The sequence below is a fragment of the Toxotes jaculatrix genome, chromosome 7 (assembly GCF_017976425.1).
Source record: "Toxotes jaculatrix isolate fToxJac2 chromosome 7, fToxJac2.pri, whole genome shotgun sequence".
Classification (NCBI taxonomy): domain Eukaryota; kingdom Metazoa; phylum Chordata; class Actinopteri; family Toxotidae; genus Toxotes; species Toxotes jaculatrix.
Window position 1 is genome coordinate 14,938,965 of NC_054400.1, and position 17,140 is coordinate 14,956,104.

Genomic DNA, 17,140 nt, shown 5'->3' on the forward strand with positions numbered 1-17,140 from the left:
CTCAAAATGTCATAAAAAACGTCATAGTATAGTAAGGCGTCAAAATCGGCCAAAAAAAGTTAAAATTTTTTTCGACCTCAAAATGTCATAAAAAACGTCATAGTATAGTATGCCGTTTTTTTCGGGCAAAAAAAGTCAAAATTTTTTTTGACCTCAAAATGTCATAAAAAACATCATAGTATAGTAAGGCGTCAACATCGGCCAAAAAAAGTCAAAATTTTTTTCGACCTCAAAATGTCATAAAAAACGTCATAGTATAGTATGCCGTTTTTTTCGGGCAAAAAAAGTCAAAATTTTTTTCGACCTCAAAATGTCATAAAAAACGTCATAGTATAGTATGGCGTTTTTTCGGGCAAAAAAAGTCAAAATTTTTTTCGATCTCAAAATGTCATAAAAAACGTCATAGTATAGTAAGGCGTCAAAATCAGCAAAAAAAAGTCACAATTTTTTTCGACCTCAAAATGTCATAAAAAACGTCATAGTATAGTATGGCGTTTTTTCGGGCAAAAAAATTCACATTTTTTTTCAACCTCAAAATGTCATAAAAAACGTCATAGTATACTATGCCGTTTTTTTCGGGCAAAAAAAGTCACATTTTTTTTCGACCTCAAAATGTCATAAAGAACGTCATAGTATAGTAAGGCGTCAAAATCGGCCAAAAAAAGTCAAAATTTTTTTCGACCTCAAAATGTCATAAAAAACGTCATAGTATAGTATGCCGTTTTTTTCGGGCAAAAAAAGTCAAAATTTTTTTCGACCTCAAAATGTCATAAAAAACGTCATAGTATAGGATGGCGTTTTTTTTCGGGCAAAAAAGTCAAAATTTTTTTCGACCTCAAAATGTCATAAAAAACGTCATAGTATAGTATGGCGTTTTTTCGGGCAAAAAAATTCACATTTTTTTTCGACCTCAAAATGTCATAAAAAACGTCATAGTATACTATGCCGTTTTTTTCGGGCAAAAAAAAGTCAAATTTTTTTTCGACCTCAAAATGTCATAAAAAACGTCATACTATAGTAAGGCGTCAAAATCGGCAAAAAAAGTCAAAATTTTTTTCGACCTCAAAATGTCATAAAAAACGTCATAGTATAGTATGGCGTTTTTTCGGGCAAAAAAATTCACATTTTTTTTCGACCTCAAAATGTCATAAAAAACGTCATAGTATAGGATGGCGTTTTTTTCTGGCAAAAAAAGTCAAAATTTTTTTCGACCTCAAAATGTCATAAAAAACGTCATAGTATAGTATGCCGTTTTTTTCGGGCAAAAAAAGTCAAAATTTTTTTCGACCTCAAAATGTCATAAAAAACGTCATAGTATAGTAAGGCGTCAAAATCGGCCAAAAAAAGTCAAAATTTTTTTCGACCTCAAAATGTCATAAAAAACGTCATAGTATAGTATGGCGTTTTTTTTCTGGCAAAAAAAGTCAAAAATTTTTTCGACCTCAAAATGTCATAAAAAACGTCATAGTATAGTATGGCGTTTTTTTCAGGAAAAAAAAGTCAAACATTTTTTCGACCTCAAAATGTCATAAAAAACGTCATAGTATATTATGGCGTTTTTTTCAGGCAAAAAAAGTCAAAAATTTTTTCGACCTCAAAATGTCATAAAAAACGTTATAGTATAGTATGGCGTTTTTTCGGGCAAAAAAAGTCAAAATTTTTTTCGACCTCAAAATGTCATAAAAAACGTCATAGTATAGTATGGCGTTTTTTTCGGGCAAAACAATTCACATTTTTTTTCGACCTCAAAATGTCATAAAAAACGTCATAGTATAGTAAGGCGTCAAAATCAGCAAAAAAAGTCAAAATTTTTGTCGACCTCAAAATGTCATAAAAAACGTCATAGTATAGTAAGGCGTCAAAATCGGCCTAAAAAAGTCAAAAAAAATTTTGACCTCAAAATGTCATAAAAAACGTCATAGTATAGTATGGCGTTTTTTTCGTGCAAAAAAAGTCAAAATTTTTTTTGACCTCAAAATGTCATAAAAAACGTCATACTATAGTAAGGCGTCAAAATCGGCCTAAAAAAGTCAAAAAAAATTTTGACCTCAAAATGTCATAAAAAACGTCATACTATAGTAAGGCGTCAAAATCGGCCTAAAAAAGTCAAAAAAATTTTTGACCTCAAAATGTCATAAAAAACGTCATAGTATAGTATGGCGTTTTTTTCGGGCAAAAAAAGTCAAAATTTTTTTTGACCTCAAAATGTCATAAAAAATGTCATAGTATAGTAAGGCGTCAAAATTGGCCAAACAAAGTCAACATTTTTTTTACCTCAAAATGTCATAAAAAACGTCATAGTATAGTAAGGCGTCAAAATCGGCCTAAAAAAGTCAAAAAAATTTGTGACCTCAAAATGTCATCAGAAACGTCATAGTATAGTATGGCGTTTTTTTCGGGCCAAAAAAGTCAAAAAAAATTTTGACCTCAAAATGTCATCAAAAACGTCATAGTATAGTATGGCGTTTTTTTCGGGCAAAAAAAGTCAAAAAAATTTTTGACCTCAAAATGTCATAAAAAACGTCATAGTATAGTAAGGCGTCAAAATCGGCCTAAAACAGTCAAAAAAATTTTTGACCTCAAAATGTCATAAAAAATGTCATAGTATAGTATGGCGTTTTTTTCGGGCAAAAAAAGTCAAAAAAATTTTTGACCTCAAAATGTCATAAAAAACGTCATAGTATAGTAAGGCGTAAAAATCGGCCTAAAAAAGTCAAAAAAAATTTTGACCTCAAAATGTCATAAAAAACGTCATAGTATAGTATGGCGTTTTTTTCGTGCAAAAAAAGTCAAAATTTTTTTTGACCTCAAAATGTCATAAAAAACGTCATAGTATAGTAAGGCGTCAAAATCGGCCAAAAAAAGTCAAAAAATTTTTTGACCTCAAAATGTCATAAAAAACGTCATAGTATAGTAAGGCGTCAAAATTGGACAAAAAAAGTTAAAAAATTTTTTGACCTCAAAATGTCATAAAAAACGTCATAGTATAGTATGGCGTTTTTTTCGTGCAAAAAAAGTCAAAATTTTTTTTGACCTCAAAATGTCATAAAAAACGTCATACTATAGTAAGGCGTCAAAATCGGCCTAAAAAAGTCAAAAAAATTTTTGACCTCAAAATGTCATAAAAAACGTCATACTATAGTAAGGCGTCAAAATCGGCCTAAAAAAGTCAAAAAAATTTTGACCTCAAAATGTCATAAAAAACGTCATAGTATAGTATGGCGTTTTTTTCGGGCAAAAAAAGTCAAAATTTTTTTTGACCTCAAAATGTCATAAAAAATGTCATAGTATAGTAAGGCGTCAAAATTGGCCAAACAAAGTCAACATTTTTTTTACCTCAAAATGTCATAAAAAACGTCATAGTATAGTAAGGCGTCAAAATCGGCCTAAAAAAGTCAAAAAAATTTTTGACCTCAAAATGTCATCAGAAACGTCATAGTATAGTAAGGCGTCAAAATCAGCAAAAAAAATTCACATTTTTTTTCGACCTCAAAATGTCATAAAAAACGTCATAGTATAGTAAGGCGTCAAAATCAGCAAAAAAAAGTCACAATTTTTTTCGACCTCAAAATGTCATAAAAAACGTCATAGTATAGTAAGGCGTCAAAATCGGCCAAAAAAAGTCAAAATTTTTTTCGACCTCAAAATGTCATAAAAAACGTCATAGTATAGTATGCCGTTTTTTTCGGGCAAAAAAAGTCAAAATTTTTTTCGACCTCAAAATGTCATAAAAAACGTCATAGTATAGGATGGCGTTTTTTTCGGGCAAAAAAGTCAAAATTTTTTTCGACCTCAAAATGTCATAAAAAACGTCATAGTATAGTATGGCGTTTTTTCGGGCAAAAAAATTCACATTTTTTTTCGACCTCAAAATGTCATAAAAAACGTCATAGTATACTATGCCGTTTTTTTCGGGCAAAAAAAGTCAAATTTTTTTTCGACCTCAAAATGTCATAAAAAACGTCATACTATAGTAAGGCGTCAAAATCGGCAAAAAAAGTCAAAATTTTTTTCGACCTCAAAATGTCATAAAAAACGTCATAGTATAGTATGGCGTTTTTTCGGGCAAAAAAAGTCAAATTTTTTTTCGACCTCAAAATGTCATAAAAAACGTCATAGTATAGTAAGGCGTCAAAATCGGCCAAAAAAATGCAAAAATTTTTTTGACATCAAAATATCATAAAAAACGTCATACTATAGTAAGGCGTCAAAATCGGCCAAAAAAAGTCAAAAATTTTTTGACATCAAAATGTCATAAAAAACGTCATAGTATAGTAAGGCGTCAAAATCGGCCAAAAAAAGTCAAAATTTTTTTCGACCTCAAAATGTCATAAAAAACGTCATAGTATAGTATGGCGTTTTTTTCGGGCAAAAAAATTCACATTTTTTTTCGACCTCAAAATGTCATAAAAAACGTCATAGTATAGTAAGGCGTCAAAATCAGCAAAAAAAAGTCACAATTTTTTTCGACCTCAAAATGTCATAAAAAACGTCATACTATAGTAAGGCGTCAAAATCGGCCTAAAAAAGTCAAAAAAATTTTTGACCTCAAAATGTCATAAAAAACGTCATAGTATAGTATGGCGTTTTTTTCGGGCAAAAAAAGTCAAAATTTTTTTTGACCTCAAAATGTCATAAAAAATGTCATAGTATAGTAAGGCGTCAAAATTGGCCAAACAAAGTCAACATTTTTTTTACCTCAAAATGTCATAAAAAACGTCATAGTATAGTAAGGCGTCAAAATCGGCCTAAAAAAGTCAAAAAAATTTGTGACCTCAAAATGTCATCAGAAACGTCATAGTATAGTATGGCGTTTTTTTCGGGCCAAAAAAGTCAAAAAAAATTTTGACCTCAAAATGTCATCAAAAACGTCATAGTATAGTATGGCGTTTTTTTCGGGCAAAAAAAGTCAAAAAAATTTTTGACCTCAAAATGTCATAAAAAACGTCATAGTATAGTAAGGCGTCAAAATCGGCCTAAAACAGTCAAAAAAATTTTTGACCTCAAAATGTCATAAAAAATGTCATAGTATAGTATGGCGTTTTTTTCGGGCAAAAAAAGTCAAAAAAATTTTTGACCTCAAAATGTCATAAAAAACGTCATAGTATAGTAAGGCGTAAAAATCGGCCTAAAAAAGTCAAAAAAAATTTTGACCTCAAAATGTCATAAAAAACGTCATAGTATAGTATGGCGTTTTTTTCGTGCAAAAAAAGTCAAAATTTTTTTTGACCTCAAAATGTCATAAAAAACGTCATAGTATAGTAAGGCGTCAAAATCGGCCAAAAAAAGTCAAAAAATTTTTTGACCTCAAAATGTCATAAAAAACGTCATAGTATAGTAAGGCGTCAAAATTGGACAAAAAAAGTTAAAAAATTTTTTGACCTCAAAATGTCATAAAAAACGTCATAGTATAGTATGGCGTTTTTTTCGTGCAAAAAAAGTCAAAATTTTTTTTGACCTCAAAATGTCATAAAAAACGTCATACTATAGTAAGGCGTCAAAATCGGCCTAAAAAAGTCAAAAAAATTTTTGACCTCAAAATGTCATAAAAAACGTCATACTATAGTAAGGCGTCAAAATCGGCCTAAAAAAGTCAAAAAAATTTTGACCTCAAAATGTCATAAAAAACGTCATAGTATAGTATGGCGTTTTTTTCGGGCAAAAAAAGTCAAAATTTTTTTTGACCTCAAAATGTCATAAAAAATGTCATAGTATAGTAAGGCGTCAAAATTGGCCAAACAAAGTCAACATTTTTTTTACCTCAAAATGTCATAAAAAACGTCATAGTATAGTAAGGCGTCAAAATCGGCCTAAAAAAGTCAAAAAAATTTTTGACCTCAAAATGTCATCAGAAACGTCATAGTATAGTAAGGCGTCAAAATCAGCAAAAAAAATTCACATTTTTTTTCGACCTCAAAATGTCATAAAAAACGTCATAGTATAGTAAGGCGTCAAAATCAGCAAAAAAAAGTCACAATTTTTTTCGACCTCAAAATGTCATAAAAAACGTCATAGTATAGTAAGGCGTCAAAATCGGCCAAAAAAAGTCAAAATTTTTTTCGACCTCAAAATGTCATAAAAAACGTCATAGTATAGTATGCCGTTTTTTTCGGGCAAAAAAAGTCAAAATTTTTTTCGACCTCAAAATGTCATAAAAAACGTCATAGTATAGGATGGCGTTTTTTTCGGGCAAAAAAGTCAAAATTTTTTTCGACCTCAAAATGTCATAAAAAACGTCATAGTATAGTATGGCGTTTTTTCGGGCAAAAAAATTCACATTTTTTTTCGACCTCAAAATGTCATAAAAAACGTCATAGTATACTATGCCGTTTTTTTCGGGCAAAAAAAGTCAAATTTTTTTTCGACCTCAAAATGTCATAAAAAACGTCATACTATAGTAAGGCGTCAAAATCGGCAAAAAAAGTCAAAATTTTTTTCGACCTCAAAATGTCATAAAAAACGTCATAGTATAGTATGGCGTTTTTTCGGGCAAAAAAAGTCAAATTTTTTTTCGACCTCAAAATGTCATAAAAAACGTCATAGTATAGTAAGGCGTCAAAATCGGCCAAAAAAATGCAAAAATTTTTTTGACATCAAAATATCATAAAAAACGTCATACTATAGTAAGGCGTCAAAATCGGCCAAAAAAAGTCAAAAATTTTTTGACATCAAAATGTCATAAAAAACGTCATAGTATAGTAAGGCGTCAAAATCGGCCAAAAAAAGTCAAAATTTTTTTCGACCTCAAAATGTCATAAAAAACGTCATAGTATAGTATGGCGTTTTTTTCGGGCAAAAAAATTCACATTTTTTTTCGACCTCAAAATGTCATAAAAAACGTCATAGTATAGTAAGGCGTCAAAATCAGCAAAAAAAAGTCACAATTTTTTTCGACCTCAAAATGTCATAAAAAACGTCATAGTATAGTAAGGCGTCAAAATCGGCCAAAAAAAGTCAAAATTTTTTTCGACCTCAAAATGTCATAAAAAACGTCATAGTATAGTATGCCGTTTTTTTCGGGCAAAAAAAGTCAAAATTTTTTTCGACCTCAAAATGTCATAAAAAACGTCATAGTATAGTATGGCGTTTTTTCGGGCAAAAAAATTCACCTTTTTTTTCGACCTCAAAATGTCATAAAAAACGTCATAGTATACTATGCCGTTTTTTTCGGGCAAAAAAAGTCAAATTTTTTTTCGACCTCAAAATGTCATAAAAAACGTCATACTATAGTAAGGCGTCAAAATCGGCAAAAAAAGTCAAAATTTTTTTCGACCTCAAAATGTCATAAAAAACGTCATAGTATAGTATGGCGTTTTTTCGGGCAAAAAAATTCACATTTTTTTTCGACCTCAAAATGTCATAAAAAACGTCATAGTATACTATGCCGTTTTTTTCGGGCAAAAAAAGTCAAATTTTTTTTCGACCTCAAAATGTCATAAAAAACGTCATAGTATAGTAAGGCGTCAAAATAGGCCAAAAAAAGTCAAAATTTTTTTCGACCTCAAAATGTCATAAAAAACGTCATAGTATAGTATGCCGTTTTTTTCGGGTAAAAAAAGTCAAAATTTTTTTCGACCTCAAAATGTCATAAAAAACGTCATAGTATAGTATGCCGTTTTTTTCGGGCAAAAAAATTCACATTTTTTTCGACCTCAAAATGTCATAAAAAACGTCATAGTATAGTAAGGCGTCAAAATCGGCCAAAAAAAGTCAAAATTTTTTTCGACCTCAAAATGTCATAAAAAACGTCATAGTATAGTATGGCGTCAAAATCGGCAAAAAAAGTCAAAATTTTTTTCGACCTCAAAATGTCATAAAAAACGTCATAGTATAGTATGGCGTTTTTTCGGGCAAAAAAATTCACATTTTTTTTCGACCTCAAAATGTCATAAAAAACGTCATAGTATACTATGCCGTTTTTTTCGGGCAAAAAAAGTCAAATTTTTTTTCGACCTCAAAATGTCATAAAAAACGTCATAGTATAGTAAGGCGTCAAAATAGGCCAAAAAAAGTCAAAATTTTTTTCGACCTCAAAATGTCATAAAAAACGTCATAGTATAGTATGCCGTTTTTTTCTGGCAAAAAAAGTCAAAATTTTTTTCGACCTCAAAATGTCATAAAAAACGTCATAGTATAGTATGCCGTTTTTTTCGGGCAAAAAAAGTCAAATTTTTTTTCGACCTCAAAATGTCATAAAAAACGTCATAGTATAGTAAGGCGTCAAAATCGGCCAAAAAAATTCACATTTTTTTCGACCTCAAAATGTCATAAAAAACGTCATAGTATACTATGCCGTTTTTTTCGGGCAAAAAAAGTCAAATTTTTTTTCGACCTCAAAATGTCATAAAAAACGTCATACTATAGTAAGGCGTCAAAATCGGCAAAAAAAGTCAAAATTTTTTTCGACCTCAAAATGTCATAAAAAACGTCATAGTATAGTATGGCGTTTTTTCGGGCAAAAAAATTCACATTTTTTTTCGACCTCAAAATGTCATAAAAAACGTCATAGTATAGTAAGGCGTCAAAATCGGCCAAAAAAAGTCAAAATTTTTTTCGACCTCAAAATGTCATAAAAAACGTCATAGTATAGTATGCCGTTTTTTTCGGGCAAAAAAAGTCAAAATTTTTTTCGACCTCAAAATGTCATAAAAAACGTCATAGTATAGGATGGCGTTTTTTTCGGGCAAAAAAAGTCAAAAATTTTTTCGACCTCAAAATGTCATAAAAAACGTCATAGTATAGTATGGCGTTTTTTCGGGCAAAAAAATTCACATTTTTTTTCGACCTCAAAATGTCATAAAAAACGTCATAGTATACTATGCCGTTTTTTTCGGGCAAAAAAAGTCAAAATTTTTTTCGACCTCAAAATGTCATAAAAAACGTCATAGTATAGTAAGGCGTCAAAATCGGCCAAAAAAAGTCAAAATTTTTTTCGACCTCAAAATGTCATAAAAAACGTCATAGTATAGTATGGCGTTTTTTTTCGTGCAAAAAAAGTCAAAATTTTTTTTGACCTCAAAATGTCATAAAAAACATCATAGTATAGTAAGGCGTCAAAATCGGCCAAAAAAAGTCAAAAAATTTTTTGACCTCAAAATGTCATAAAAAACGTCATAGTATAGTAAGGCGTCAAAATCGGCCAAAAAAAGTCAAAAATTTTTTTGACCTCAAAATGTCATAAAAAACGTCATAGTATAGTATGGCGTTTTTTTCGGGCAAAAAAAGTCAAAATTTTTTTTGACCTCAAAATGTCATAAAAAACGTCATAGTATAGCATGGCGTTTTTTTCGGGCAAAAAAAGTCAAAAAATTTTTTGACATCAAAATATCATAAAAAACGTCATACTATAGTAAGGCGTCAAAATCGGCCAAAAAAAGTCAAAAATTTTTTGAAATCAAAATGTCATAAAAAACGTCATACTATAGTAAGGCGTCAAAATCGGCCTAAAAAAGTCAAAAAAAATTTTGACCTCAAAATGTCATAAAAAACGTCATACTATAGTAAGGCGTCAAAATCGGCCTTAAAAAGTCAAAAAAATTTTTGACCTCAAAATGTCATAAAAAACGTCATAGTATAGTATGGCGTTTTTTTCGGGCAAAAAAAGTCAAAATTTTTTTTGACCTCAAAATGTCATAAAAAATGTCATAGTATAGTAAGGCGTCAAAATTGGCCAAACAAAGTCAACATTTTTTTTACCTCAAAATGTCATAAAAAACGTCATAGTATAGTAAGGCGTCAAAATCGGCAAAAAAAAGTCAAAAAAATTTTTGACATCAAAATATCATAAAAAACGTCATACTATAGTAAGGCGTCAAAATCGGCCAGAAAAAGTCAAAAAATTTTTTGAAATCAAAATGTCATAAAAAACGTCATACTATAGTAAGGCTTCAAAATCGGCCTTCAAAAGTTAAAAAAAATTTTGACATCAAAATATCATAAAAAACGTTATAGTATAGTAAGGCGTCAAAATCGGCCAAAAAAAGTCAAAAAAGTTTTTGACCTCAAAATGTCATAAAAAACATCATAGTATAGTAAGGCGTCAAAATTGGACAAAAAAAGTTAAAAAATTTTTTGACCTCAAAATGTCATAAAAAACGTCATACTATAGTAAGGCGTCAAAATCGGCCTTCAAAAGTTAAAAAAAATTTTGACCTTAAAATGTCATAAAAAACGTCATACTATAGTAAGGCGTCAAAATCGGCCAAAAAAAGTCCAAATTTTTTTTGACCTCAAAATGTCATAAAAAACATCATAGTATAGTATGGCGTTTTTTTCGGGCAAAAAAAGTCAAAAAGAAATTTTTGCCTCACAATGTCATAAAAAACGTCATAGTGTAGTATGGCGTCAAAATCGGCCAAAAAAAGTCAAAAAAATTTTTGACCTCAAAATGTCACAAAAAACGTCATAGTGTAGTAAGGCGTCAAAATCGGCCAAAAAAAGTCAAAAAATTTTTTGACCTAAAATTATCACAAAAAACATCATAGTATAGTAAGGCATTTTTTTCGGGCAAAAAAGTCAAAATTTTTTTTGACCTCAAAATGTCATAAAAACGTCATAGTATTGTAAGGCTTTTTTTTCGGGCAAAAAAATTCAAAATTTTCTTTGACCTCAAAATGTCATAAAAAACATCATAGTATAGTATGGCGTTTTTTTCGGGCAAAAAAAGTCAGAAAAAATTTTTTGCCTCAAAATGTCATAAAAAACGTCATACTATAGTAAGGCGTCAAAATCGGCCAAAAAAAGTCAAAAAAAATTTTTACCTCAAAATGTCATAAAAAACGTCATAGTATAGTAAGGCGTCAAAATCGGCCTAAAAAAGTAAAAAAAAATTTTGACCTCAAAATGTCATAAAAAACGTCATAGTATAGTAAGGCGTCAAAATCGGCCTAAAAAAGTCAAAAAAATTTTTGACCTCAAAATGTCATAAAAAAACGTCATACTATAGTAAGGCGTCAAAATCGGCCTTCAAAAGTTAAAAAAAATTTTGACCTCAAAATGTCATAAAAAACATCATACTATAGTAAGGCGTCAAAATCGGCCAAAAAAAGTCAAAAAAATTTTTGACCTCAAAATGTCACAAAAAACGTCATAGTATAGTAAGGCGTCAAAATCGGCCAAAAAATGTAAAAAATTTTTTTGACCTCAAAATGTCATAAAAGACGTCATAGTATAGTAAGGCGTCAAAATCGGCCAAAAAAAGTCAAAAATTTTTTTGACCTCAAAATGTCATAAAAAACGTCATAGTATAGCATGGCGTTTTTTTCGGGCAAAAAAAGTCAACATTTTTTTTTACCTCAAAATGTCATAGTATAGTAAGGCGTCAAAATCGGCCTAAAAAAGTCAAAATTTTTTTTGACCTCAAAATGTCATAAAAGACATCATAGTATAGTAAGGCGTCAAAATCGGCCAAAAAAAGTCAAAATTTTTTTTGACCTCAAAATGTCATAAAAAATGTCATAGTATAGTATGGCGTTTTTTTCGGGCAAAAAAAGTCAAAATTTTTTTTGACCTCAAAATGTCATAAAAAATGTCATAGTATAGTAAGGCGTCAAAATCGGCCAAAAAAAGTCAAAAAATTTTTGACCTCAAAATGTCATAAAAATCGTCATACTATAGTAAGGTGTCAAAATCAGCCAAAAAAAGTCAAAAATTTTTTTTGACATCAAAATGTCATAAAAGACGTCATAGTATAGTGAGGCGTCAAAATCGGCCAAAAATATGTCAAAATTTTTTTTTACCTCAAAATGTCATAGTATAGTAAGGCGTCAAAATCGGCCTAAAAAAGTCAAAAAAATTTTTGACATCAAAATGTCATCAAAAACGTCATAGTATAGTATGGCGTTTTTTTCGGGCCAAAAAAGTCAAAAAATTTTTTGACCTCAAAATGTCATCAAAAACGTCATAGTATAGTAAGACGTCAAAATCGGCCTAAAAAAGTCAAAAAAAATTTTGACCTCAAAATGTCATAAAAAACGTCATAGTATAGTAAGGTGTTTTTTTCGGGCAAAAACAGTCAAAAAATTTTTTGACCTCAAAATGTCATAAAAAACGTCATACTATAGTAAGGCGTCAAAATCGGCCAAAAAAAGTCAAAATTTTTTTTGACCTCAAAATGTCATAAAAGACGTCATAGTATAGTAAGGCGTCAAAATTGGCCAAAAAAAGTCAAATTTTTTTTTTACCTCAAAATGTCATAAAAAACGTCATAGTATATTAAGGCGTCAAAATAGGTCTAAAAAAGTCAAAAAAATTTTTGACCTCAAAATGTCATAAAAAACGTCATACTATAGTAAGGCGTCAAAATCGGCCTTCAAAAGTTAAAAAAATTTTTGACCTCAAAATGTCATAAAAAACGTCATACTATAGTAAGGCGTCAAAATCGGCCAAAAAAAGTCAAAATTTTTTTTTACCTCAAAATGTCATAGTATAGTAAGGCGTCAAAATCGGCCTAAAAAAGTCAAAAAATTTTTTGACCTCAAAATGTCATCAAAAACGTCATAGTATAGTATGGCGTTTTTTTCGGGCAAAAAAAGTCAAAATTTTTTTTTACCTCAAAATGTCATAGTATAGTAAGGCGTCAAAATCGGCCTAAAAAAGTCAAAATTTTTTTTGACCTCAAAATGTCATAAAAGACATCATAGTATAGTAAGGCGTCAAAATCGGCCAAAAAAAGTCAAAATTTTTTTTGACCTCAAAATGTCATAAAAAATGTCATAGTATAGTATGGCGTTTTTTTCGGGCAAAAAAAGTCAAAATTTTTTTTGACCTCAAAATGTCATAAAAAATGTCATAGTATAGTAAGGCGTCAAAATCGGCCAAAAAAAGTCAAAAAATTTTTGACCTCAAAATGTCATAAAAATCGTCATACTATAGTAAGGTGTCAAAATCAGCCAAAAAAAGTCAAAAATTTTTTTTGACATCAAAATGTCATAAAAGACGTCATAGTATAGTGAGGCGTCAAAATCGGCCAAAAATATGTCAAAATTTTTTTTTACCTCAAAATGTCATAGTATAGTAAGGCGTCAAAATCGGCCTAAAAAAGTCAAAAAAATTTTTGACATCAAAATGTCATCAAAAACGTCATAGTATAGTATGGCGTTTTTTTCGGGCCAAAAAAGTCAAAAAATTTTTTGACCTCAAAATGTCATCAAAAACGTCATAGTATAGTAAGACGTCAAAATCGGCCTAAAAAAGTCAAAAAAAATTTTGACCTCAAAATGTCATAAAAAACGTCATAGTATAGTAAGGTGTTTTTTTCGGGCAAAAACAGTCAAAAAATTTTTTGACCTCAAAATGTCATAAAAAACGTCATACTATAGTAAGGCGTCAAAATCGGCCAAAAAAAGTCAAAATTTTTTTTGACCTCAAAATGTCATAAAAGACGTCATAGTATAGTAAGGCGTCAAAATTGGCCAAAAAAAGTCAAATTTTTTTTTTACCTCAAAATGTCATAAAAAACGTCATAGTATATTAAGGCGTCAAAATAGGTCTAAAAAAGTCAAAAAAATTTTTGACCTCAAAATGTCATAAAAAACGTCATACTATAGTAAGGCGTCAAAATCGGCCTTCAAAAGTTAAAAAAATTTTTGACCTCAAAATGTCATAAAAAACGTCATACTATAGTAAGGCGTCAAAATCGGCCAAAAAAAGTCAAAATTTTTTTTTACCTCAAAATGTCATAGTATAGTAAGGCGTCAAAATCGGCCTAAAAAAGTCAAAAATTTTTTTGACCTCAAAATGTCATCAAAAACGTCATAGTATAGTATGGCGTTTTTTTCGGGCAAAAAAAGTCAAAATTTTTTTTGACCTCAAAATGTCATAAAAAACGTCATAGTATAGTAAGGCGTCAAAATCGGCCAAAAAAGTCAAAATTTTTTTTGACCTCAAAATGTCACAAAAAACGTCATTGTATAGTAAGGTGTTTTTTTCGGGCAAAAAAAGTCAACATTTTTTTTGACCTCAAAATGTCATAAAAAACGTCATACTATAGTAAGGCGTCAAAATCGGCCAAAAAAAGTCAAACATTTTTTTGACCTCAAAATGTCATAAAAGACGTCATACTATACTAAGGCGTCAAAATCGGCCTAAAAAAGTCAAAATTTTTTTTGACCTCAAAATGTCATAAAAGACATCATAGTATAGTAAGGCGTCAAAATCGGCCAAAAAAAGTCAAAATTTTTTTTGACCTCAAAATGTCATAAAAAATGTCATAGTATAGTATGGCGTTTTTTTCGGGCAAAAAAAGTCAAAATTTTTTTTGACCTCAAAATGTCATAAAAAATGTCATAGTATAGTAAGGCGTCAAAATCGGCCAAAAAAAGTCAAAAAATTTTTGACCTCAAAATGTCATAAAAATCGTCATACTATAGTAAGGTGTCAAAATCAGCCAAAAAAAGTCAAAAATTTTTTTTGACATCAAAATGTCATAAAAGACGTCATAGTATAGTGAGGCGTCAAAATCGGCCAAAAATATGTCAAAATTTTTTTTTACCTCAAAATGTCATAGTATAGTAAGGCGTCAAAATCGGCCTAAAAAAGTCAAAAAAATTTTTGACCTCAAAATGTCATCAAAAACGTCATAGTATAGTATGGCGTTTTTTTCGGGCAAAAAAAGTCAAAATTTTTTTTGACCTCAAAATGTCATAAAAAACGTCATAGTATAGTAAGGCGTCAAAATCGGCCAAAAAAGTCAAAAATTTTTTTGACCTCAAAATGTCACAAAAAACGTCATAGTATAGTAAGGTGTTTTTTTCGGGCAAAAAAAGTCAACATTTTTTTTGACCTCAAAATGTCATAAAAAACGTCATACTATAGTAAGGCGTCAAAATCGGCCAAAAAAAGTCAAACATTTTTTTGACCTCAAAATGTCATAAAAGACGTCATAGTATAGTAAGGCGTCAAAATCGGCCAAAAAAAGTCAAAAAAATTTTTGACCTCAAAATGTCATAAAAAACGTCAAAGTATAGTAAGGCGTCAAAATCGGCCAAAAAAAGTCAAAAAATTTTTTGACCTCAAAATGTCATAAAAGACGTCATACTATAGTAAGGCGTCAAAATCGGCCGAAAAAAGTCAAAAAAAAGTTTGACCTCAAAATGTCATAAAAAACGTCATAGTATAGTAAGGCATCAAAATCGGCCAAAAAAAGTCAAAAAATTTTTTGACCTCAAAATGTCATAAAAAACGTCATAGTGCCATATGTTTTTAAATGAACAGTATTTGTTTATGCATAGTATGTGTGATCATACGTAGCTTGCTTTTGTACCCACTACTGATTGTGTATCATGTATATCTGTAGATTGTTTTTATATTGCTAATAACGTATTCATGTTAAAATCACAGTTCCACTTACGTCTGTTGTGCGATCGGGTAAAAGCCCTCTCCAAACCAAGCTCCCGGGCTGAATTTTAACCCCAGCCCGCCCCTGCTCATTATTCAACGTCACATTGAGACACACCTCCGTTCAGGAAAGTCATTCCACATTTTGCAGCCAGTTAGCAGAGCAGCCGGCAGGGAATCGCTTGTGGAGTCATTTCAGCAGACAACGTTAAAGCACAGAAATGGGTCATGGATTGGAAATTTCTGATCCAACCTGCGGAGGTTTCCGATCCATGACCCGTTAATTATTTTGGTATCGGAACCCGATACGGATACCGGATCGGCTCCCTCCCTAGTTGGGATACTGAGGTCTAAACAACACTGCCATCTCTAGAAACACTTAAATAGTGTGGCCAGACATATACCTTATATATCCTTTGTAATTCATCCATAATTAGAATTCAGTCTTTTTTTTTTTTTTTTTTTGTCATGCTGTGAGGGTGAAATATGTTCTCTTCCTTGTTCACATGTGATTCTGATTTTCTCTTGTTTGTTCTTTCTCCAGCTGTTTGCTCTTTTGGGCTTCGTGGTGAGCGCAGTGTTGATCAGTGCAGTAGCCTCTGAAGTGGTCAGTCTTCTGCACATGCTTGGTGTGGTGCTGAGTCTCAGCAATACTGTGCTGGGGCTGACTATGCTGGCCTGGGGCAACAGCATAGGAGGTGATATTTTTTTAACCCAATTCTTTTTAATCCAAAACATCTACCAGTATATGCTTGTACTTTCTGTTTACATCTCTCTTTTTCAGACTGTTTTTCTGACATCACCATTGCCCGGCAGGGTTACCCACGAATGGCCATTTCAGCCTGCTTTGGAGGCATAATTTTCAGTATCCTTATTTTCACGTGAGAATGTGTGTATACACATAAAAACACAATGTATAATAGTGACTGTGAAGTACTGCATCCTTGACTCTATTTCCTTCAGACATGCTGTTTGGAGTGGGTTTGGGATGTCTGGTGCAGATGGTTAAAACACACTCTATTGTGCAGGTAATCTTCTTCTTCTTCAAACACAAATGAGGAAAGAAATTGAAGTTACACGAGACTTGACTTGTTATGAAACCCATGAACATGATGCATCTTTGTCTGTTTCTCCTCCTCAGTTTGAAACAGAGGGTTTGTTGACATGGATTCTTGCAGGATCTCTGGGTTTGTCTCTGGTCCTATCCTTCGTCATTGTTCCACTGTGCCGGTTCCACTTGGGTCGGACGTACGGGATCTTTCTCCTCGCGTTCTACGTCGTCTTCCTTGTCATCGCTCTGCTCACAGAGTTTGGCGAGATCCGCGTTGTTTAGACTCAACACTGAGGCCAGTCTGGAATGAGGGATGTCCTCCAGTAATGCAAAATGACACTGGAACAGAGTCTGCACTGAGACCAGTAGCATCATCTTCTACACACAACACTGATACTGCACTTTTTACAAAAGAATCAACAGTGCACTTGACTGCTATCCAATGCAACCAAGCAGGCAAATTAATGACAAACTACTGTTTTCTGCTCAGGGGGAGCTGAAACAAATTACACTGTGCCTTTATTGAGCTCCTGGAGCTGAGATGGTACTTCTTGAGTTGAGAGGGAAAACACAGATTGTAGAAATTTCTACTTTAAAAGATTGTGAATGAACTAAATGTACTGTAAATCAAAATGCTAAAATGACCTTGTACACGGCTGCTTTGGGGGAATTAAATAATTTTGGTTTGGTATTTTTATTTACAGATTGTATTAAAGCTATGCTTTCTGTTAAATTATACAGTTTGATTAAATC

General features: G+C 31.3%; 1 protein-coding gene across 1 annotated transcript in view; it reads left to right on the top strand.

The window, feature by feature from the left end:
* The window catches only part of slc8b1 (solute carrier family 8 member B1), a 34,470-nt gene extending 17,380 nt beyond the window's left edge, over window positions 1-17,090 (top strand). The window contains exons 12-15 of the mRNA XM_041041989.1: window positions 15,881-16,034; window positions 16,121-16,201; window positions 16,300-16,364; window positions 16,478-17,090. Of these exons, the coding sequence (XP_040897923.1) occupies window positions 15,881-16,034; window positions 16,121-16,201; window positions 16,300-16,364; window positions 16,478-16,669 (492 nt within the window). The 3' untranslated portion in view covers window positions 16,670-17,090. The remainder of the gene's footprint in view (window positions 1-15,880; window positions 16,035-16,120; window positions 16,202-16,299; window positions 16,365-16,477) is intronic.
* Window positions 17,091-17,140: the final 50 nt, after the last annotated feature.